Genomic DNA, 23446 nt, shown 5'->3' with positions numbered 1-23446 from the left:
AGTGTACAATTCAGGAGCATTAAGTACAATTATAAGTTTATGCCACCATCACCACCATCCAGTCTTAGAGCATTTTTTATCATCCCAAACAGAAACTGTCCCTAGTACACAATAACTCCACCTTCCCCCTCCTCTCCAGCCTCTGGTAACCTGTATTTTGTTTTCTGTCTCTATGCATTGATCTATTCTCGGTACCTCATGGAACTGGAACTACTTAGTATATGTCTGGTTTATTTCACTTAGCATAATGATTCTGAGACAAATCCATGTTGTAGCATCTGTCAGTGTCTTACTGGGTTTTTTGTGTGTGTGTGGCAGAGACAGAGAGAGTCAGAGAGAGGGACAGATAGGGACAGACAGACAGAAAGGGAGAGAGATGAGAAGCATCAATTCTTCGTTGCAGCTCCTTAGTTGTTCATTGATTGATTTCTCATATGTGCCTTGATGGGGGGGGCGGGGGGGGGCTACAGCAGACCGAGTAACCGCTTGCTCGAGCCAGCGACCTTGGGCTCAAGCTGGTAAGCCTTGCTCAAACCAGATGAGCTCGCACTCAAGCTGGTGACCTCGGGGTCTTGAACCTGGGTCCTCCAGCATCCCTCCCGATGCTCTGTCCACTGCTGCACCGCCTGGTCAGGCTGTGTCTCACTGGTTTTTAAGGCTGAATCCTATCCCGCTGTGTGACTAGAACATGTTTGTTTATCTAGTCAGCACGATGGATGCTTGGAGTTTTTGCACTTTTTAACTATTGTGAATAATATTGCTGTGAACACTGGTGTACGAGCATGTGCTCGAGTTCCTGCATTCAGTGCTTTTGGGTAAATTAGCAAGGAGCCGAACGAACGTGTTATAACTGCACCAGCAATACACGGGGCTTCCAGTTTCTCCACATTCTCACCAACACTTGTTACTTCCCCCACCCTTTTTATAGCCACACTATAAAAAATGGGTGTGAAGTGGTATCTCATAGTTGTTTTGATTTGCCTTTTACTGATAAGTAATGATATTGAGCATCTTTTTATGAGTTTATTGACCTTTTGTGTATCTTTGGAGAAATGATATTCAGGTCTTTAGACCATTTTTTAATTAGATTGTTTGTTTTGTTTTTATTGAGTTATAGACTCCTGAAACTCTTAAACATATTCTGGATATTAATCCCTTATCAGAGCTATGATTTGAAGATATTTCCTCCTGTTGTGTGCGTTGGCAGTATCCTTCGATGCACAAAAGTTTTTAGTTTTCATGAAGTTGAATATATCTATATTCTTCTTTTGTTGCCTGTACTTTTGGTGTATGTCCAAGAAATCATGGCCAGATCCAGTGTCATGAAGATCGTCCCCCTACATTTTCTTCTAAGAGTTTTATAGTTGCAGTTTTTACGCTTATGTCTTTGATCCATTTTGAATAATTTTGTATATGGCATCAGGTAAGGGTCCAACTTCATCCTTTTGCATGTTAATATCCAGTTTTCCCAGCACCATTTATTGAAAAGACTGTCCTTTTCCCATTGAATAGTTTTGGCACCCTTGTCAAAAATCAATTGTATGCAAGTGTCGATTTCTGGTCTTTCTCTTCTGTCTATACTGATGTATATGTCTGTTGTTAGGCCGAGTGATGTTTTAAAATGTTGATAATACAATGTCTTTTCTTTCTTAAAACTCTTCATCAGCTGCCCATTGCAGTTCAAGGCCAGATCCTTTAGGAAGTCTTACAAGTCCTGTGCGATCCTGGCTCTGCCTTCCTCTTCCACCTTCTCTCTTGCCACTCACGCACCATGCTTCAGACATCTGGCCTTATTTTGGTCTCTGGAATGCATTGAGTTCTTCTCTGTCCCAGGGCCTTTGCATTTACTCTTTCTTCTCCCTGGAATAGGCTTCCCCAGCACTTCTCATGGCTGGTCTTAGTTTTAATGCCCCCTCCTTAGAGAGGCCTCCCCTGACTACCCTACTTAAAATAGACCTCCTCTCTGTGTTATTTATTCTGTAACTCAGCATCCTGTTTATTTTCTTTATAGTGTTTATCATGATCTGTGTTTATATCATTCCTCCACTAGAGGAGAGGGTGAGAATCATGTCTGTCTTGTTCGTTGTGTTTCTAGGCCCTAAGCCCTGTCACAGAGTAAGTTCTCATTAAGTGTTCTTTATTACTAAGTTGATTTCCAGTCCTCCCAGCCTCCCTTTTCTTACAGCTCTATTGCTGTCACATGTGGATTGGCCACTCTGGTTCAGGTTTCTATCCCTGACTGAAACAGCTGGGTCCAGGCTGGTGGGTCACGTGATACAAAGATAGCCTCCCGTCTCCTCGGCAAAGTTTGTGGTAGGGCAGATGGTCTTTGAAGAGGATGTTGGCAAAAGACAGTTTCAAGGTGCATGAGCTAGGCAGGACCCCCCCCCCCCCCAACACATGTCTCTTACATCCTCACGTGTAGTAGGTGATTTAAAAGCTCAAACTAAAAGCACCTGGTGGAAATGTCTTCCTCTGCTAGTAGACTGTTTCCCCTGGCACTTTAAAAGAATTTATAAACAAGGGTGTAGATTATAAACTCCCTAAACATAGGAATTGTGGCTCTTTATTTACCACTGTACTCCTAGTACCAAGCACAATGCTTATAGCATTAGTTACTTAGTAAGTATTGGTTGAATGAGTGAGTGGTTCTGTTTGGTTGAAATTAGAGTAGCCGAACCCATCAAAAACATATAATGGAGAGGAAAAACACGCCTCTGATTCCCACCCCAAAGTACAGTTAGGCTCATTAGCTTGCAGTGCTTTCCAACTAAAATAGGCCACTTTTCTTCTCGATGAATTGAAAGTCTGGTCTCTCGTGGCAGCGTTCTAGGCAAGGCATGGTTATTACACCATCGACCATTCTTCACTTTGTATTGAAATCTGTCAGGAAAAGCTTAAGATTATTTGTAGCTTTTATTGATCTTTTCTTGGACTTTGACTCAATAGAGAAGACACTGATGTGTTATGAATGGTAAATGTCATGGACACAATGTAGACCTCTCACCTGCCTACATGTTGATACTTGTGGGGAAGTCACATCTGCAGGTCATCTCAAGTCAGGAGAAACAGGGTGGTACATTGTCCATTCCTTTTTTAACTTGAACCTTTGTGACTCACCTGCACTTGGGTGAGCTGCATGCTCCCTGCTGGATCAGAAAGAGACATGAATGCTTCTCTCTGAGGATGGTGTGGGTTTGCTGTTATGGACTCAGGGTAGCCTCAAAGGGTATTTGTCTGTACTACTTGATTATTATAAAAAAAAAAAAAAAGAGGCCCTGGCCAGGTGGCTCAGCAATAGAGTGTCAGCCCGGCGTGTGGAAGTCTCGGATCCAATTCCCAGTCAGGGCACACAGAAGCTACCATCTGCTTCTCCACCCCTCCTCCTCCCCCTTCTTTCTCTCTTTCTTCTCTCTCTCTCCTCTTTCTTCCCTTTCTCTCCCCTCTTTCCCTCCTGCAGCCATGGCTTGGTTTGAGCAAGTTGGCCCCGGGCACTGAGGATGGCTCCATGGTCTCCACCTAAGGCGCTAAGAGCTCCATTGCAAAGCAACAGAGCAGCAGCCCCAGATGGGCAGTGCATCACCCCTGGGTAGGCTTGCTGGGTAGATCCCAGTCAGGGCACATGTGGGAGTTTGTCTCTGCCTCCCCTCCCAATAATAATAATAATAATAATAAAAAAAGGGTTTACAGTGGACTTGCTTAGCATCTACAGATTTTAACATTTGAGATTTTGACTGTCTGAGGTCTCTTGAAGTCTGATACGTAGTCATCTGTGTTTTTGCTCAGGCACAGATCTGAATTATGCCTGTGGGACTGTGTGCAGAAAGACGACGCTTGCCTAATGAACGATCTAGCTGCCTGCCCAGCATCCCTAACTCGGTGCTGTTTTGCTCTCTATTTAGGATTGAATAGGCTTTCTTGTTTTCATAGGCATTTTATGGGAGAAATTATATTCTAGGCGGTATTACCAAACTGATAGATTAGTGAGGGTACCAGCATCTTTCCCTCAGGAACATCAAAAGGTCAAGACTTCAGCATTCTACAGCTGAAATCATAAGGTTGACAGATGTTCTTAATATTTAACTGGCTTGGACCTAAGTCTGCTAGAGCAGTTAGCTCATGCAGGCACCACATTTATCTTAGCACATTCACCAGCAAGGTAACCTGGTTTCCAGCTGTGGGGGTCCTGGGGGATATTGTTGATGCCTTGGTGGGCGATGGGGATGCTGGCTTTGAACTTTGCCAGGCCAATATTATTGCAGCCATTTTTGGTAAGGTAGAACTTTTGAGACCTTAGCCATATAGTTATTTATGCATTAGAATGGAACCAGAAATTTTTTATTATGGTTATTTCATTATTGCTATTATTAGTTTAAACATTTATGGAACTGTATACCAGTTACTGAGATAAACCTTAGATGCATCTACCTATTTAACTCTCACAAACAGCCTCAAGCAGTAGGTAGGATCTGATTATGGTGCACACTGTGGGTGCTCAGAAGACATTTGTGGATATTGAATGGATGGTCTCAGAGAGGTCTCATAGCTAGTAAGTGCAGAGGTGACATATCAACCCAGGCCCATGTGACTCCAAGAGTCCTGGGCCTAATCTCTCAGTCTGTGAGCCCGTGCTCTTGCAGCCCCTCTGCTCACAGGCTGTTTCCTACGGAGACCGGGTGGACGGTCCCAGAAAGCACCTCTGCCCTTATGAAGCAGCAGAGAATTGCTCCACTTCAGGTTTTAGCTTAAACGTATAATTTCAAATTCTCTTTCATCCAAATCTTAAAGCTTGGTTTTAGAAATGTTTATAAAGAGCGATCCAAAGAGATGTCCATGCCATAAATGGTTTAAATTTAATTCCTGGATGAATCCCAACCATAAAGTAGCCACAAACGCTTGGCCTGCCGTTCTTGGCCACTGTCAGAGCTGTTTCCATGAATCTGCGCCCTGGCATTCTCCTTTAACTCAGACTGACGGACAGAATGGGGTAAAGCAGGTGGTATGGAGGGTATGTGTCTGTCTCAGGTGCTCTTGAGGAATTTTCTCAGTCTGCCACAAAGTGTCTCTTTTAAGAGGGACCTCTGAGTTCTCAGGACCAAAGAGCACCATGCTCCAGAGAAGCTGCTCTGTTGTTAACCTTGGAGGCAGTGGGAACCCTGTAAATGACAGGATTTTCCTCTTTGCATTGGCCTCTTGGAAGCTCAGAAGCCTAGTTACAGCTTGCCTTCCAGGACTTCATAGCATGCATTTCAATCTTACTCTGATTTTCAATTTCTTTATCCACACCTAATTTCCCTTGTTCTGAGCTTGCCTGCTATCTGATTTTTCCTTTGAGTAAGACATATTTCAGTAAGCTGCTTTATTTTTATTTTATTTTATTTTTTTAGGTTAGAGGAGGGAAGATAGTGAGGCAGACTCCCGCATGCCTCCTGACTGGGATCTACCTAGCAACCCCATCTAGGGCCCATGCTCAAGTATGGGGCTATTTTTAGCACCTGAGGCTGTCATGCTCCGATGGAGCTATCCTCAGCGCCCAGGGCCACACTCGAACAAATCAAGCCACTGGCTGCAGGAGAGGAAGAGGGAGAGAAGGAAGAAAGGGAGGGGAAGAGAAGCAGATAGTTGCTTCTTATGTGTACCCTGACCAAGAATCAAACCTGGGGTGTCCATATGCTGGGCCTACATTCTATCCACTGAGCCACCAGCCAGGGCCATAAGCTGCTTTATATATTTTTAAGAAATAAGGTAAAGCATAAACAAAAAAACCAAAAAGTCATATCTCATATCCAGCCCTTAATAGTATATCCTCTATCCCCTGTTGATGGTAGTCTGGCCTATAGAATGGTTTGACCCTTGTCTCCTCCCCTCCCTACTTTTTGCCCTAATGTGACCTGTTTTGCCTTTTATAACCTGTTTTCCTTGGGTCAACAACATTTGGGGAGAATCAGCACATCCTGACCATCCATTTGGTGACCATCTTGAACACTGAGCTCTGTGTTAACAATGGTATAAATAGTTGGGACACAAACCTATACCAAATCCATTAACTAAACACTTACTATAATAAGAATACCAGGCAGTCCTCCCAATTTTTCCAGGCAGAAATCTTGAGAACAGCCACTTCCATGATCTTCAGCCCCAGCATGCTCTCTAGTTTCAAAATTCAGACTCCCTTCCGTAGGTCTGGGGTTGCTCACACTCTTCTAGTGGCCACACAAGTCACCCAGTCCCCTGCTGTCATCTTCCCTCTTCAACGTGATCCCACTGCTGTGACAGCAACCCCAGCTCAGCTCATGGTCTCTGGCTCCTCCCCCTTCTGCTGGTATCCTGGGGTCTCTGTTCACTGACTCCAGTGGTCTTCACCCGGTGGGATCTAGTCCACCAGTATAGTATAGAAATACTCCCACATTTTAGTCAGTGGATGACACTTTATTTTTTATGTAACTGAAGATACAAACTATTAACCTCTCGTTTACGGGGTTACTTCTTCATCACAGAAAATCAAGTTTTATACCTTATTGTGGTTTCTCGCATACTTAGGAGACAGAATTCTCACGTGTCTCAAACATCGTCTTTCTTGGGCCCTGTTTGAGAACATCCTTTGTCACTCACATCCTACTTGTGCCGAAGTGATCTCTACCCTACATGGTCTTGGCATGTGCCTGCTAAAAATCTGGTGCCTGATCAATTGTTTCCTCTTCTTAAATTTCTTTATATTACTCCCCATTCTTTTTGTGTGTGAGTGTGCTTGTGCATGCTGGTGTGCTTTTCTGAGTATAAAAGGAATACAGGCTCATTACAGAAAATGTGGAATGTACTGAAAAGCATAGGAAAGTTAAATTTATGTGTAATCCTACCACCTATGGGTAATCACTCCTAAGATTTAATGTATGTCCCATTAGTAATTAAATTTATATACAAAATGGGTTTATATATTTTACTGTGCTTCTTTACTTAAAAACAAAGTTTTATAATCTTTTGAAGGCATTGATACTCTTCTACAAATAATTTTGTCTCCCCCTACCCAAACCTCTTGCTCCTCCTCCATGTCCAATTGTGTCTGCTATTGCCCCAGAACAGTGGTAACTATCCTGGTTGCAACCCCCGTCCTGGAGCTCCAGGGGTTCTAGGCTGTGCACATGCACGAGGGTATCTTCTCTCAGTCATTACGTATCTGAGAATATCTCTCGTTATGCCTTCCACAAGAACAGCTTGGCTGGCTTTAAATTTCTGAGTTATTACCTCTTTTTGTTAAAACTTCACAAATTTTTATCTGTTATCATGTTAATTTCCCAGGCCTGCTGTAACAAATTTCTCCCAAAACCAAATGGCTTAAAATAACAGAATTTTTTTCTCTCCTAGTTCCAGAGGCTAGAAGTCCAGAAGTAAGCTGTTAGCAGGCCATGCTTCCTCTCTGAAGGCTCTAGGGGAAAATCGGCCCTTGCCTCTTTGAGGTTCTGGGGTTGCCAGCGTCCCTGACACCCCTGGCTTGTAGCCACTCCACTCCAGTCTCTGGTCTGGCAGCACACGGAGTCTCCGGGTCTGCATTTCCTTCCCTTTCCTCTTTCTTATAAAGGCACCGGCCATTGAATTCAGGCCCACACTAATTCAGTATGACCTCAGCTTAATTAATTATACCTGCAAAGACCCTCTTTGCAAGTAAGGGCACATTCTGAGATTCCAAGTGGATATATACACTTTAGGGGGACGCTATTCAATCCTCTTCCCTTGAGCATTCTGAAAGGAAGTCTGAAACAATTTAATTCTTTTTTTATTTTTTTCTTGGTAACCCTTCCTTGCCTGGATTTTTCTCAGGTCTTCTTTATTCTTTTGTTTAAAAAATATTCCCCGTGATTCCCCTACATGTTTCTCTTTTCATTAATTTTGCTTAGAACATTGCATCTTAGTGATTCTTTGACCCAGGTCCTTTGTTGGGGATGAATGTTTTCTTCTGCTATATCCTTTAATATCGTTCGTCTCCCCCCACCCCAAACATTAAGAAAGATATTTTTCTCTGTCCTCCATACTGTCTTTTCTTTCTCATTGCATGTTGCTTCTTTTCATTCTGGGAAAGCAGCTCAGCTGATGAGCGTATTCCTGTCCCTGTTCCTACAGTGAACACGTAACTGTCCTCCAGTGAGGATTTCAGGCCTACATTTGCATATTTTGGTCTTCTGGGTTTTTTTTATGTTCCCTACTTCCACAGCTTTATTCACTTGTTGCAAAGATCATGTCTTCTGTCTTATTGGAGACAATACCTGCTTTTCTAAAGATTTTATTTTGGTGTTATATTAAAAACCAGTATATACTTCTTTTTTCGGTTTTTGCTACATATGAATGTAGCGTTTTTTCATAGCTCCTACCTTGGGTTCTTTTTCTTTTTACGAAATCTTCAAACAGAGAGCTATTCAGACCCTGTACTTTTCGACAGACAGCAGTACTCTAACTGGCCCTCAGCCGCATTGTCCTCCTGGGACCTGCGGCTTCCCCTCGCAGAGCTACTGGTCGGCTGCCTGTGGTGCAGAGCGCCCTGGCCAGTTCCAGTGTCTTGCTGGCGTCTGTCTTGGGAAGCCCTGCCGGAGTGAGGCAGGCTGCCCTCCGTGCCCGGCTCTTGGCTGCTCTGAACCAGGTGTTCCAGAACTGACACAGTGACGGGTTGAGGGTGCAGGTAGCAGTCCGGGCGGAGGAGGAGTATGGATGTGCTTTGCTCAGCGCTTTCCATGACCTCGAGAAAATGGCGTCTGTGTAGAGTCAAGAACCGGACAGAGGTTATGAAGAGGTGAAGTCTGTCCCCATGCCCCAGCACCCTTCGGTGGCCCGCTGCTCTGCTCCCAGGACTTCCCTGTCTTTCTCCCTACCTGTGGCACTTCGCTTATGAAGACGCATTTTCCAAAAACGGACTTTCCCTTCCTTCCTCGTACCTCCCTCTTTTCTTGGAGAGGTGCAAATATGGCAGCAGCTACCTTAAAATGCCAGACCCATGTGGTAAAAGGGTGCCGCCCCATGTTCCACTGTGACTCTCTGTACAGGGCCGATGCTTCTTAGCCAAAGTGAGATGGCAAAGGGAACGAGACGGTGCCCTCCAACTCCCTGTGCTGACCGCAGATTTGCTCTGTTTCAGGCAATAAAGCCAGTGACCAAATATGTTCTTCAGTTCTTCTTCCTTGCCACCTAGTAAGCAGAAATGCGCTGATGTTTGGCCACAGGGTGGGCAGCCTTTCCTCCAGACTCTTTTCTGCTGAAACTTCACAGGTATTTTACTGGAGAGCTGGAGCTCAGGAATGTGACCCGGCGGGCATGAGAAGTCAACAGTGCACAGCTCTGTGTGTTGTTAAGTACAGTGTTGACGTGATTAACCACGGACCCCGGCTAGAACGTTTGCCAAAAAGAGCCAGAGTGGGTTTTAGGCCAGGTCGTATCATCACCAGGTTATTCCAGCGGGGCTGAGGGCATCTTTCGGTTTTAGTAGTGGATGGCAAAGGCATGAAGCCAAGTGAAGTCACTAGATTTGACAGAGCAAAAGACCACAAGCTCAAAACATCAGATAAATCGTTGTGATAGATGTTGAGTTGGCTGAGGATGGTGGCCAAGGATTGATGACGGTTAAAAAAAAAAGAAAACTCTGAGCCCAGATTCGAGGCCTTGGTGGGTCTCTTTCAGCCAACATTTATTCTCCTAGCTGGGAATCTTCTCACCACCCTGGTATCAAGCGCTTCAGCTGCCCAACCCCCAAACATTTCCTCTGTCCACTGGCAGAGGCAGAATAGGATCAAGGTGAGAATGTCTCCTGTGGTCCCCGCACTCCACTCCTGGGGAAGGGCCCCAGGAGTGACCAGGGGGCAGAGCTTGGGAGCAGCAGTCACCGTCAGGGGATGGTCCATCGCACCCACATTGCAGCCTGGACCTCCCCACGTCCTCCCACCCGTACACACACACACACACACACACACACACACACACACACACACTTTTTTGATGGAAACATTTAAACTTTCTTTCATCTCACTGAACAGTAACTTTCTCCATCAGGGGTGCTGTGAGTGTGTGTGTGTCTGTCTGTCTGTCTATGTGTCTGTGTGTGTGTGTCTGGTTTGCATATACAGGGTCAAATGGGTCTTCTTAACCAGTATTTGATTTTTATTTTGAATCTGCTTACATTGGAAATCGTATTCCTCAAAGATCTGTCTGTCTTCCAGAATAAATCGCATTACAACAATGAAACCGGGTCCCGGTGCCCCAGGTGGAGCTGGCTCTCCAGCCGCCGACCTCCCTCAGCACCCCATTCTTGCTTCTGCCTTGACGTTTAACCAGGTTGTGTGGTGATGGATCTGGTCACGTGTCACTCCCACCAGGCCAGGGGTCACATTACATCAGTCTTGGTAAATCCAGCAGTTAGTGCAGGCCCTGGAAAACAGGTTCTTGATCATGTTTGCTAGGCAGGCCGACGTTAGACCCTTTGAGTGGTACGAACATTCATGTACGTCCTCACTCAAAGAGTTAACAAAAAACTCACTGCTCAAAGGGTTAAACAGAGCTTCTAAGTGTTTGTATACATACAGCATTAAAATGGTTAAATTATACTAATACTAAGCAGAGCATTTTCTATTAATTATATTATTATATATGTTGTTTAACATTTATTGAGCACTTCCTACGTCTAGGCACTGTTCTTGGCTTATTATGTATTTTATCTTATTGAATCCTCTCCACAAGCCTAGAAGTGCCTTATAATCATCGTCCCCATTCTAAAATTTTTTTATTTATTTTTTATTTATTCATTTTAGAGAGAAGGGGGGGAGGGGGGGGAAGAGCTGGAAGCATCCAAATCCCATATGTGCCTTGACCAGGCAAGCCCAGGGTTTCGAACCGGCGACCTCAGCATTTCCAGGTCGACATTTTATCCACTGCGCCACCACAGGTCAGGCCCATCGTCCCCATTTTAAAGACAAGGAAACACAAATTTAGGGAGGAAAAATTAAGTGATTTATGCCCAAGATCATACAATCAGTTTGGAACTGAGATTTGAACCTCAGTTGAGTGCCAAAAACCCATATTCATAACCAGTCATTTTAAAGAAAGAGATAGGCAGAGTATCCAAAATATTATTTTAAAGATATACTTTACATAAACTTTTGGAGACTTTATTCTAGGTTAAAATACTGTTTCTGTGATTTATATACTTGAATGTCAAATACACAGTACATGATAAATTGCAGGGAATCCTAGCCTTGCTTTAAAATGGAGACAGCCGCCAACCCAAAGAAGCAGGTCAATTAAGTCATGAGGAAAAAAGCCTTTAGTTTTTGAAAAACTACGTATTTGTATTCATTGAGAAAATATTCTCATGTAATCGCCTACTAATATTAAACTAATAATACTTTTCTTTACAGTAGTTAATGGATAACATTTTATGCTTCCTGTTTTTTATATTTTTTAAATTAATTTGTTAAATCATACACATGGATATTATTATTTGGATGTTACTTTATTCCAGAAACAAAACATCTATTACTTTGAACTCCGTTACAGTTTTGGCTGATATTAGACCAAAGCCTCTATTCACGATGTTAAATTACATGATTTCCACTGTTTTTAGTGTATTTAACTAACTGAAGGGGTTTCAGCCTGAGAAACTGATTCGATCTTGGTCACCCAGAGAGGCATCAGCATTTAGCATGTCCCAGTCCAGGGGTTGGGAACTTATGGCTCGCGAGCCAAATGTGGCTCTTTTTTTTTTTTTCTTTTTGTATTTTTCTGAAGCTGGAAACAGGGTGGCAGTCAGACAGACTCCCACATGCGCCCGACCAGGATCCACCCGGCATGCTCACCAGGGGGTGATGCTCTGCCCATCCCAGGCGTCGCTCTGTTGCAACCAGAGCCATTCTAGTGCCTGAGGCAGAGGCCACAGCACTCGACAGCAGGCAGCATCCGGGCAAACTTTGCTGCAATGGAGCCTTGGCTGTGGGAGGAGAAGAGAGAGATAGAGAGGAAGGAGAAGGAGAGGGGTGGAGAAGCAGATGGGCGCTTCTCCTGTGTGCCCTGGCTGGGAATCGAACCCGGGACTTCTGCACGCCAGGCCGACGTTCTACCACTGAGCCAACCGGCCAGGGCCTAGATGTGGCTTTTTTGATGGTTGCATCTGGCTTGCAGATAAATCTTTAATAAAAAAAATAATAATGTTAAAAATATAAAACATTCTCAGGTGTTACAGTCCATTCATTTCCTACCGCTCATGTTCATGGTTGCGTGTGGCTGGAGCCAATCACAGCTGTCCTCCGAGACAACACCAAATTTTTATTGGATAATGTGTAACGTACACGGGTCATTGTATGGCTCTCATGGAATTACATTTTAAAATATGTGGCGTTCATGGCTCTCTCAGCCAAAAAGGTTCCCGACCCCTGTCCCAGGCCTTTCCAGTAGAGAGCTTCCTTGTGAAAATTTGTCATCTACCCTGTGTAGTAGCCTCATGTAGCTATTGCACTTAAAGTGAAACTGTTGCAACTGAGGAACTGAATGTTTTTCATTTTATTGTAATTAATTTAATTTAAAGTTAAATTTAAATGATGCCGGTGGCTACAGTATTGGATAGTGTAAGAACTCTAAAGGAACCCCTCTCAGTGCCAGGCAGGGACCAGCCCCATAATCTGATTTGCCTTTTCCTTTCTTTCTTGGTGTGGGACCAGATCAGATGGACAACAAAATTCAGTAAAATAAAATGAACATCCCGTCCTCTTTCCTTAGCATTGCTAACATTAAATATATGTCAACATCCCTGAACTTCTGCATCGAAACGAATGCAAAAGAATTCTAGCCTGACCAGGCAGTGGCCCAGTGGATATAGCGTTGGATTGGGACGAGGAGGACCCAGGTTCGAAACCCCAGGTTCGAGGTCTCCGGCTTGAGCACGGGATCATAGACATGACTCCATGGTCACTGGCTTGAGTCCAAGGTTGCTGGCTTGAGCAAGGAATCACTCACTTTGCTGTAGCCTCCCAGTCAAGAAACATATGAGAAGCAATCCGTGAACAACTAAGGAGCTGCAACAAAGACTTGATGCTTCTCATCTGTCTCCGTTCCTGTCTCTCTGTCCCTCTCTCTGACTCTCTGTCTCTGTCAAGAAAAAAAGAGAATTCTTTTCCTTTCTTCCTCTCTAAGGCAACACTTCCCTGCTTTCCTGGTCATGTGGGGACCAGCCCTGCGCCTCCTTCAAAGATCCTCTGAGTCAGGGCGGCCTCTGGGGCGTGCTGTTCGGACACCTTGGTCAGTTCTACAAATAGTTCTCTGTATAATCAGCTTTCTTTCTTGTCTTAAGATAATTTTTATTGTTTATATTTCCCTAGAAAATTTCTGTTTTATTGAAGTTTTGGTGATATTTCCATAGTTCCATGTAGTATTCTCTCATGCTCTTCAGTCTCTTTCTTCTTAGTGGTTATGTTCTCTTTATTATTGCCTGCGTGTTTGTCCTTGGCTTTTTAAAATCAAACTTGCCGGTGATCTCTCTCTCTCAGGTGTGTTTATTGATTCTACTGTCTTTCTAAATCTGTGCTTTCTGCTCTGATCTTCTATTGATTCCTTTCCCCTGCTTTCCTGGGTTTATTTCTCTGTGGATCGGTTTTTTTTGTTGTTGTTTGTTTGTTTGTTTTTTGGTATGTTCTAGAGGCTAATGAGTAGTTTATTGTTTTTATTCTTTCTGGTTTAATAATGAATGCATTTAACATTAAGAATTTTTTTGTAAATAGAGCATCTATTACATTATATGTTTTCATATATGCTATTCTCTCTGATGTCTGAATAGTATCCAATTTTAGTTTTCCTGTTTGACCCAAGAGTTTTTTTATATGTATATTTTTAAATTCCCAATTTTTTAATTCTTTGACATTAATTTCTCATTCAGTGGCAATATGCTAAAAGATTATCAGCACTGTTCCTTTTTTTCTATTTTCTTTTCCAAGTAAGAGGAGAAGAGACAGAGACAGACTCCCATATGCACCAGGATCTACCCAGCAACCCCCATCTAGGGCCAGTGCTCTGCCCATCTGGGGCTATGTTCATAGCCACGCTATTTTTGGTGCTCCATGGAGCCATCCTCAGTACCCAGAGCCAACACGCTGAAATCAATCGAGCCATGGCTGTGGGAGGAGAAGAGAAGGAGGGCTGGGAGGAGAAGCAGATAATGGCTTCTTCTCTGTACCTTGACTGGTAATCGAACCCAGGAGATCTACACACCAGGCCAACACTCTACCACTGAGCCAACTGGCCAGGGCCTGCACTGTTTCTGTTTTACAAAATGTATTCATGTTTGCTTTCTATCTGACATTTGATGATTTTTTTTTTAAGTTTAGTTGATGTTTCTTGATAAATGAAATATTTATTTATTAAATTATGCTTATTAATTTTATAATTTTATTCCACTATAAAGTCTTACTAGTTTTTGCCTCGACCTAACAGGAACATACTAAAATTTCCCATTATAATTATAATTTTATAAACTCCTATTTATAATAGTTTTGGTTTTATAATAAGTGTCTATAATTATTATATTTTGAGAGTGGGTGGATTTACTTATCCATGTATTATAACTTTTTTAATTTGGTATTTTTCTCAGTTCTACCATCTGATGTAATTATTTCCTCCTCATTTTTTCTAACTCACCATGAGTGTTTTTTTTCTCCACCTTTCCTTTTCATGGTTGTTTTATTTACTTTTATATGTTTCTTGCTGGTAATTGGATTTCATTTATGTTCCCAATATTTGAGCCTTACTATTTTTTTTAACAGGGGAGTGCATCCCATTCATATTTATTGAAAGGTACATGCTGTTCTCCCCCTGTTGACCTGCAGGGAGGTTCCAGGTCCCCTTTATCCACACCCTCATCCTACCCCCTCCCCATGCCATCCCTCCCGAGTGCAGAGCTGGATTGATCAGATTAAAGACCATCTCACCAAATTTCTGGGTGGGCAGAGCTGCATTTGCAAATGTGAGAGCACATGTGGGAATGTCCTTTTTGGACACTTCTCCCCGAGGAGTAATGGAGGCCCGAGCTGGTTCTGTGCTAGGGCTGACCAACTCCCTCCTCTCTGCTGGCTCTGCTGGAGGAAGATCTCGGCTGCCTTGCTCTCTACTTTGTTTCTAACCCTTTCAGCCGTGTACAGGCTGACTTTCTCACTTACTCTTTGAGGGGCATTTTCTTCTAAGTATCTACTTTTTGGTTCAGTGTGGTCACTGTGAAGTGTTGTCTACATTTCCACATTCAGAACCCACACTTTACATCTCGGAAGCTGATCACAGATTGTTCCATTTCATAGATCCAATATCCTCCCAAACTATTATTATAATTAGCCATCGTCTGAAATTTCCTTGTGCTTTTGCAGTAAGTTTGTTCCAAGGAACGTCTGCTGTGATACCACAGATTCGTTTCCACATTTAAAATTACGGACTTACCATCAGTTCATTGATTTTTTTTCCTTTGTTCTTCCTTATAGGGTATAGTAGTTGGTTACAGGGTCCCCCAGACTTTTTACACAGGGGGCCAGTTCACTGTCCCTCAGACCGTTGGAGGGCCGCCACATACAGTGCTCCTCTCACTGACCACCAGTGAAAGAGGTACCCCTTCTGGAAGTGCGGTGGGGGCGGATAAATGGCCTCAGGGGGCCGCATGCGGCCCGCAGGCCGTAGTTTGGGGACACCTGGTAGAACATCAAATTTCAGTTAAACCAAGTTTTTTCACTGACACAGGCAGTCGGACATTCTGAGTCGGTGAGGGGCTCTGCCCCACACATTTGGGCAATGCCTCTCTGGTCACTGAGCTTCTAGCCAGTGGAGAGGGAAGGGAGATGTGGGGGAGGCCCCTGCCCTCTCTAAGGGGCCCAGATCCCACATGCTGCCTGGGACTTTGACCCAGAATTAAGTTGAATAGCCACTGTGGCAAGGAACTGTGGTCTAGCCGTATGTCCCCCGGAAGTTCTATTACTGTGGGGGATGGTGAGCATGGATTTGGTGGCAATCAGAGCTCTGTGCCACACAGAAAAGGTTGAGGAAGCAGGGTCCAAGCGGGGCAGCGCTGGCCATTGTGATGGGTTCTGGGAGACCCTGTACCATTCCTGAGCCAGATCTCCTTCCAACAAAAGGAAGAGTTTATAAGTTTATAGATTTTTATAGTTTTAATTGGTCAGGTCAGAGGTCTATGAGAACAATAGAAGCAGTTTCCCCGCTGTGTTAACAGGATTTTCTTCCTGCAGTGTTAGTTCTCCGCGGTCTCCTTTCACATCAGCGGACGTACCAGCCCTTACCAGGCGCCAGTGCCGTGGCACCCTCTGCTTGCATAAGCCAGCGGCCCAGCCAGCTGCAGAGGTGGGGGCTGCCATCCTGCGTGCCAGCCGGATCACCTTCCCAGTGTGGCCAGAGAGGGCCTTCCCGCCCACCGCCCTGGCACCCACCCTCTGCCCCTCAGGCCTTGCCAGCGTGGGCTTGGGTTTAGGCCACACTCAGGCTGCGCCCCTGTGCGCGTGATCCAGGTTATGGGGTTGTCCTTCACTGTGTGTCTTGTGTGAGTGATGGATCTTCTCTGGTTTCCAGGACTGGTGTAGATCTTACACCAGTTTTAAATTCCTTTGGTCACGTCAGTAGGAATTGGCCTTCACCTATTTACATATTTCTTGTTTGGTACCGATTTTGTGAACATCTACACTATATCAGGCAGTGCACTTAGCTCAGGGGGGTGCAGTGGCGACAGGAAACATGGTCCCTTCTCAGCGAGGAGGAGAGGGAGTGCATGAGGCGGGGCAGGTGTAAAAGGGCTTTCCACACAGAAATGAACCCACAGCTCCGAGGATGCTCCGAAGTGGGACAGCGGGATCATTTCCGGGGCACTGAGGGCAGGGGGGTCCCCTGCAGTGGGGACTGTGGTGAAGTTGATGATGAGTAGGCATTCGCTAGGATGGGAGAGGAGGGCATCCCAGGCTGAGGAGCGATGTGTGCACATGCTCTGTGGGATGGAGTGGGACAGTCAGGTTGGCAGGTCACCAGAAGTGCCTGCGCTGTGGAGCAAGAAGTGGGGGTGGGGGGACAACGGTGGGCAGAGGTATGGACCAGTTAGCAGGCGGTTGCAGTCGTCTGGGTGAGAGGTGACGCTGACTTGGATGATGGTGGAGATGGTAAACAGGTTAGTCTAGAGTCTGAGTTCAGTGTTGTGGGTTTCATGATCATAAGTTCAAAGGTAGCTAAGTGCCTCCTTACCATCAAATCATTAAACATTTCCTTCCTTTCTTCTTCTTGCATCTTTTAAGCAAGATGAACAGTGAGCTTCTTGTTCTAATCTCAGCAGAGGAAGAGGGCACGATTGCCTCTGCCTGGCAGTGTCTGGAATATAGTTTGTAGACATTTAGTTGACCTATCTTGTGTGAATGAATGAACGAATGAATGAATGAATCATTGTATGACTATCAGCTCTTCTTCCAAGCCATTGAGTCCCGGATGAGACTGGCCATAGTGAGGACTGGTTCTGCCAGCCTCTAACTCAGGGGTGTGTGCATCAGCCTCTCCTCTACTGAGGTCAGATATTGTTAATTGATTGTAGCTCTTTTTCTCCTCAAGTCCCGATGTGACCTCAGGATGCTTCCCTAAAAGCCCTTGAGGCAACCTGTACCAATAACAGTTGACATGAAACCTATTTTCTATTCCCTGTGTTTTAACAGTGAGTAGAAACTCATAAGCAAAGAAGAAATTAATGCTGAATCCTCTATATTTCCCCTGTTAAAATGGCATTAACCCCAAGAGGCCTCTGTCCATCTTGCTCTTATTCTTTCCGGTTGCCCTCTGTGAAGTTAGGAGACAGTCCACAAGACCCCGCACTTCTGACACCAGCTGCGGAGTGCGGGGTCCCCAGGTCTATGTATGAGACTCCAGAGCTTAGTGAAGGCTGTTCAGCTCACTTCTGGTTTATTACAGTGAAGGACACAGATGAGAATCGGCCAAGGGAACTGACGTGGCCAGAGTGCTGGAGAGTTAGCTTCCAGTCATCCCCTCCCCGTGGGGCATGGACAGCATCGACTCTTCCTGGTGCCAATGTGTAACAGGACCTATGGAGTCCTGCCTGCCTGCGAAGCACACCCAAGTCTTGGTGTCCAGGGGTAGATCTGATACCATGGGACCCACAGTCCCCATTATGAAGCACATTGCTCTCCCATGTAGCTCCAAGTCGCCAGGTAAAGAGACAGAGGCTGGGCCTCCCAGGTCTTAGAGCCCGCCTCCCAGGAGCTGAGGGTGACGGCTGAGCTCTCCTTGGGCAAGGTTAAACTCTGCCACACAGCCTCTATCGCTCATCGTCAGCGTGCCAGCGTGCAGTGTGGTCTGATGCCACGAATAGCTAAACATACGTAAAACATCTTCTTTTTATTTGTTTTTAAAAAAAATATTTTGCAAGATAAAGATCAGGTATAAACACTGGACTTTATCGTGGCTGGTCCGTGGAGGATGGTTAGGTAGGATGGTGGGTAGGTGAGGATAATGTGGTTCTGAATCTGACTGCCTATGTTCACGTCCCAGGTTTGCCACGCCCTAGTTATGCGACCTTACCTAGCTGTTTTACCTCTCACTGCCTCAGTTTCCTCATTTGTAAGTGAGAACAACAATAGTACCTACCTTGTGTTGTTACTAAGAGAATCAAATGAGATAATGTTAAGGCCAGAAGACTTCATGGTACATAGAAGCACTCAATAAATATTAGATACTATTATTTTTATATTTATCATGAAAAAAATTATCAGCCTTTTTCAAATAATTTTCCATGGGAAAATGTGCAGTTTTTCCCTGAAATGTGTCCATTTTCACACCTTCATACCTCACAACACAAGTGAAAATGAGATAATCTTTCTTAAGAAATTGTGTATCTTTTTAAAAATTTTTTTTATTGATTTTAGAGTAAAGGGAGAGAGAGGGAGAGAAAGAGAGAAACATTGATTTGTTGTTCCATTTATTTCTACACTCATTGGTTGATTCTTGTATGCGCCCTAACTCGGGATCAAACCTACAACCTTGGCATATCAGGATGACGCTCTAACCAACTGAGCTGCCCGGCCAGAGCTGAAATTGTGTATCTTTTGACAGGATCAGGCTGGAGTCAGAGAGGTGAGAAATACCCCTCTCGGCCGCTATGCCCTGATGAGTCTGGGATATAGAAATCGTTGGCAGAGCCTTACTGTAAACCGTGGGCAGATTGAGAAGGGTAAAAATATGTGTGTCATTTTTCCCAGTTGCTCCTGAGCAATCTAGAAGATTGGGAGACTGTAAGTTAAGTCTTGTGTCGGTGATTTTAGAACTGACGTGTCCTGACCTCCTTTCCACTTGTGTCTTTCTAGCATTGAGCCCTGGACGGCTAGCTGCAAGGACGGCAGTGTCAGGGCTAAAGCGCAGTCTGTGTGGCTTGGGCAGGACCAAGCACCCATTTGGAAACTGTTTAGAACTGAACAAAGCACAGGAGCTCTCTGCGACGTTAGCAGAGCCTTGAGTTCGTGCCAGCCATTGATTGTTTTGTAGACTTTCCTGTGCAGGCGGCGGAGGAGTTGAGACTTGGCTTCCGGCTTTGCCATCTGTGAGCTGCATTTGCCCACATGTGATGTGGATTAAGGTCCTTTTTCCAGGGAGCATTGCCTTAGTGTTTTTCAGTATTGGAATATGTTCAAATTCAGAGTTGATATTCTTGTTTCCCACTCTTGTGGGTTAGGAGTTCCTCACTCTTCTGCTTCTAAGGTCGGTAGGGCCCACTGCATGAGGACTGGGCCAATAGAGTTCCAGCCGGCCGTCAGCGCCTAAGCCGGCTCCCAGCTGTGGCTGGGCTGGGCATACTCATAGGGTGGGTCCAGACAGAGGGACAGGGCAGATGGTGAGCCAGCCACCTAACAAAGCACTCTCTTCTCCTCAGCTTATTTCCAGTGATGCCGATGGAGCCATTCAAAGGGCTGGACGTTTCAGAGTGGAGAATGGCTCTTCAGACGAGGTAAGGAAGCCCCCAGCCCTGTGTTGTCACCAAGCACGTGGCTGTGTGAGCAGTACTGAGCAAGTGCGGTCGTTGCTGCCAGGGAAGACTTGCCTCGGTGGAGTGGGGAAGGCTAACTAGAGCGGTCCAGCTTCGCTCAAAGCTGACCGGGGGAGATGCGTTCTGCTTTGTGTGGAAGGTGCTGTTAATAGGATGACACATCACACAGGCCTCAGAATCCCAGGCTGGTCACTTTGTCACCTTCATATGAGCAGTCGGGATCCAGGAGAGAGATGCAAAAATTCACTGTGCTTACCAATTCACTGTGCTCACCTTTATTCGGAGACAACACCAGGAAAGAAGGTCATTACTATCTACCACTCCTTAGGCCCGAGCCGCATGCTGGGCGCTCCTGGCCTTCCTTGCCAGGCCGCAGGTCCTTAGAACTTCCACTGCCCACCCCAGCCCTGGGGTCTCCTGCCAAGACTGCCGAGTGCAGTGTGTGTCCCCCCGTTTTTCCTTCTGCGCTGCCCCTCGGAGAGGCTGCCCACCGTAGTGCATCAGCGGACCCCAGCTGTGGAGCCAGACAGCTTGGGTGTGAGTTCCAGCTCCCCCACGTCCTGGTGGTAGGATCCTGGGCCTCGGTTTCTTCATCTGTGCCCTGGAAACTGCCCCAGGATGAGTGAAAGGCTTCCTGGAAAGCTCTCAGCACTGCGCCAGCACACATAAGCATTCAGGGAGTGATGGCTGTAATAGTAACGATGGTGTTGCTGCCGTTGCTGGTGCCTAGAGCCCACCCTGCCCTCCTGACCACCTCTCACACACATTCCTGGTGAAGGGCTATAGACTCAACTCGAAAGGCCACAGCGTTCAGAAAGTGGCTGCCCGTCCTCACCTTTGCCTTAACTAGCGTCCCCATTTACCCAGCCGCGTGCCCCTCCAGCCAGTGTTCTGTGAGGCAGAGATGGCAGTTCCGGCATGGGCTGGACCTCTGCATGATGTCCACGTACTGCCTGTCCAGAGTAATGTCAGATGGCCCGCACAGAAGAAAGCGCTCCTGGGGAAATTAGCTTCTGATGCTCGAAAACAGCCCTCCCCAAACAGCCTGGCTGCTGAGACGGGACAGGCTTCTGACCACAGACTCCAGCGGCCTTGGGTCCCCAGGAGCTGAGTCAGGAGCAGAAGCCCTCACTTGCCAGTGCTCCCAAAGCTGGCAGCCACCACACTGTCTCCTTTGAGAACCTAAGCACCAGAGACCCCAGAGGTTGCTGTACCTCAAGAAACCCTCCTGCCGCCCTGGCCGGTTGGCTCAGCGGTAGAGCGTCGGCCTAGCGTGCGGAGGACCCGGGTTCGATTCCTGGCCAGGGCACACAGGAGAAGCGCCCATTTGCTTCTCCACCCCTCCGCCGCACTTTCCTCTCTGTCTCTCTCTTCCCCTCCCGCAGCCAAGGCTCCATTGGAGCAAAGATGGCCCGGGCGCTGGGGATGGCTCTGTGGCCTCTGCCTCAGGCGCTAGAGTGGCTCTGGTCGCAACATGGCGACGCCCAGGATGGGCAGAGCATCGCCCCCTGGTGGGCAGAGCGTCGCCCCATGGTGGGCATGCCGGGTGGATCCCGGTCTGGCGCATGCGGGAGTCTTTCTGACTGTCTCTCCCTGTTTCCAGCTTCAGAAAAATGGAAAAAAAAAACAAAAAACCCTCCTGCCACCAAACTTCAGAACTTGAGCCCGGCCCAAAGTGAACTAACCATGCTAGACTTTCCCTGCCCACTAGTGGCATGCTGGCGCAAGCCAGCACCAGGATCTGAAGGAAAGCCACGCCCCCCCAGGAAAGAGAAATCCAGTCCCCACGTGGTCCTTGGGTCACCACATGCTTTGATCATCAAACAGTCCCTCACCCAGTGATGTCACCTGGTCCTGCCATCTGTCAGAGGACACGTTCTGGGAGGTCAGGGATCGGAAATCACCTGTGGGCGTGATGATCAGAAGTGGCTCTGGAGTCAGCCACCCTGGGCTCATCCAGGCTGTGCAGCTCACCTGCAGTGTGGCCGTGGGCAGTTCACTGAACATTTTTGGAACCATTTGGAAGGGTGATGGATTTCACAAACCACTGTGGTCTGTTGTATTCAAAACACAGCCCTGTCTCGGATTGCTTCTCTGGGAAATGTGATATCAAGGCTCAACCATGGTTTTAAATTTTGTTTCTATCAAAGACACTGAGCGTGAATACCCAATTGGAGTATGTTGGCTATGTTTCATATTGATGGCCTTCAATTAAAAGCTCCTGGCCAGTGTTAATGCGCAGCCTGGCTGAAGACCTCAGAGGGATCTGAGACTCAGGGAAAACAAGCCAGCAAACACCGCTGGCCTGTCTGCTGGGCGTCGGTGAAAGCCATTAGAGCATAGCAGACTCTATAGCTGCTTAATCATGTTCAGACCCATGAACAAACAAATTGCAAAACAATTTCACTATTGGGTAATGTTTCCTTTTAGTATTGAATTTTTTTTTTAGTATTTTATTTTATTTAGACAATTAATTTTAACGGGGTGACATTGTACATAGATTTAGAGAAAACATCTCCACATCATTCTGACATTTAATTATGTTGTATACCTATCACCCAAAGTCAAATCGTCTTCCATCACCTTTTATTTGTTTCTCTTTATGCCCTTCCCCTCCTGCCACCCACTCTTCCTCTCCTCCCTTCCCCTCCCACCGGTAACCACTGCACTCTTATCTATGTCCATGAGTCTCACCTATGTATAGAATCATAGTTCTTAGTTTTTTCTGATTTACTTATTTCATTCAGTATAATGTTATCAAGGTCCATCCATGTTGTTGTAAATGATCCGATGTCATCATATCTTATGGCTAAGGAGTAGTATTCCATGGTATATATGTACCACATCTTCTTTATCCAATCCTCTATTGAAGGGCATTTTGGTTGTTTCCATGTCTTGGCCACTGTGAACAATGCTGTGATGAACATGGGGCTGCATGTGTCTTTATGTATCAATGTTTCTGAGTTTTGGGGGTATATACCCAGTAGAGGAATTGCTGGATCATATGGTAGTTCTATTCTTAATTTTTTTGAGCAACCACCATACTTTCTTCCATAATGGTTGTACTACTCTACATTCCCACCAACAATGAATAAGGGTTCCCTTTTCTCCACAGCCTTTCCAACACTTATTACCTGTCTTGTTGATAATAGCTAATCTAACAGGTGTGAGGTGATATCTCATTATAGTTTTGATTTGCATTTCTCTAATAGCTGGTGAAGATGACCATCTTTTCATATATCTATTGGCCATTTGTATTTCTTCTTGGGAGAAGTGTCTGTTCATGTCCTCTTCCCATTTTTTATTGGATTGTTTGTTTTGTTGTTGAGTTTTGTGAGTTCTTTGTATATTTTAGATATTAGGCCCTTATCTAAGCTTTTGTTTGAAAATATCACCTCCCATTTAGTTGGC

The 23446-nt window shown here is 45.6% G+C and overlaps 1 protein-coding gene across 4 annotated transcripts in view; it reads left to right on the top strand.

Moving 5' to 3' along the window:
- GARNL3 (GTPase activating Rap/RanGAP domain like 3) overlaps window positions 1-23446 on the top strand; it is a 129717-nt gene that overhangs the window by 38882 nt on the left and 67389 nt on the right. For all 4 annotated transcript variants that reach the window (XM_066256153.1, XM_066256151.1, XM_066256152.1 and 1 more), the window contains one exon: window positions 19922-19996. In XM_066256153.1, coding sequence (XP_066112250.1) covers window positions 19922-19996 — 75 coding nt within the window. The remainder of the gene's footprint in view (window positions 1-19921; window positions 19997-23446) is intronic.

This window comes from Saccopteryx bilineata, chromosome 2 (genome assembly GCF_036850765.1).
Source record: "Saccopteryx bilineata isolate mSacBil1 chromosome 2, mSacBil1_pri_phased_curated, whole genome shotgun sequence".
Lineage (NCBI taxonomy): Eukaryota > Metazoa > Chordata > Mammalia > Chiroptera > Emballonuridae > Saccopteryx > Saccopteryx bilineata.
Note: the sequence above shows the minus strand (reverse complement) of the source record. Positions and strands in the feature narration are given on the sequence as shown.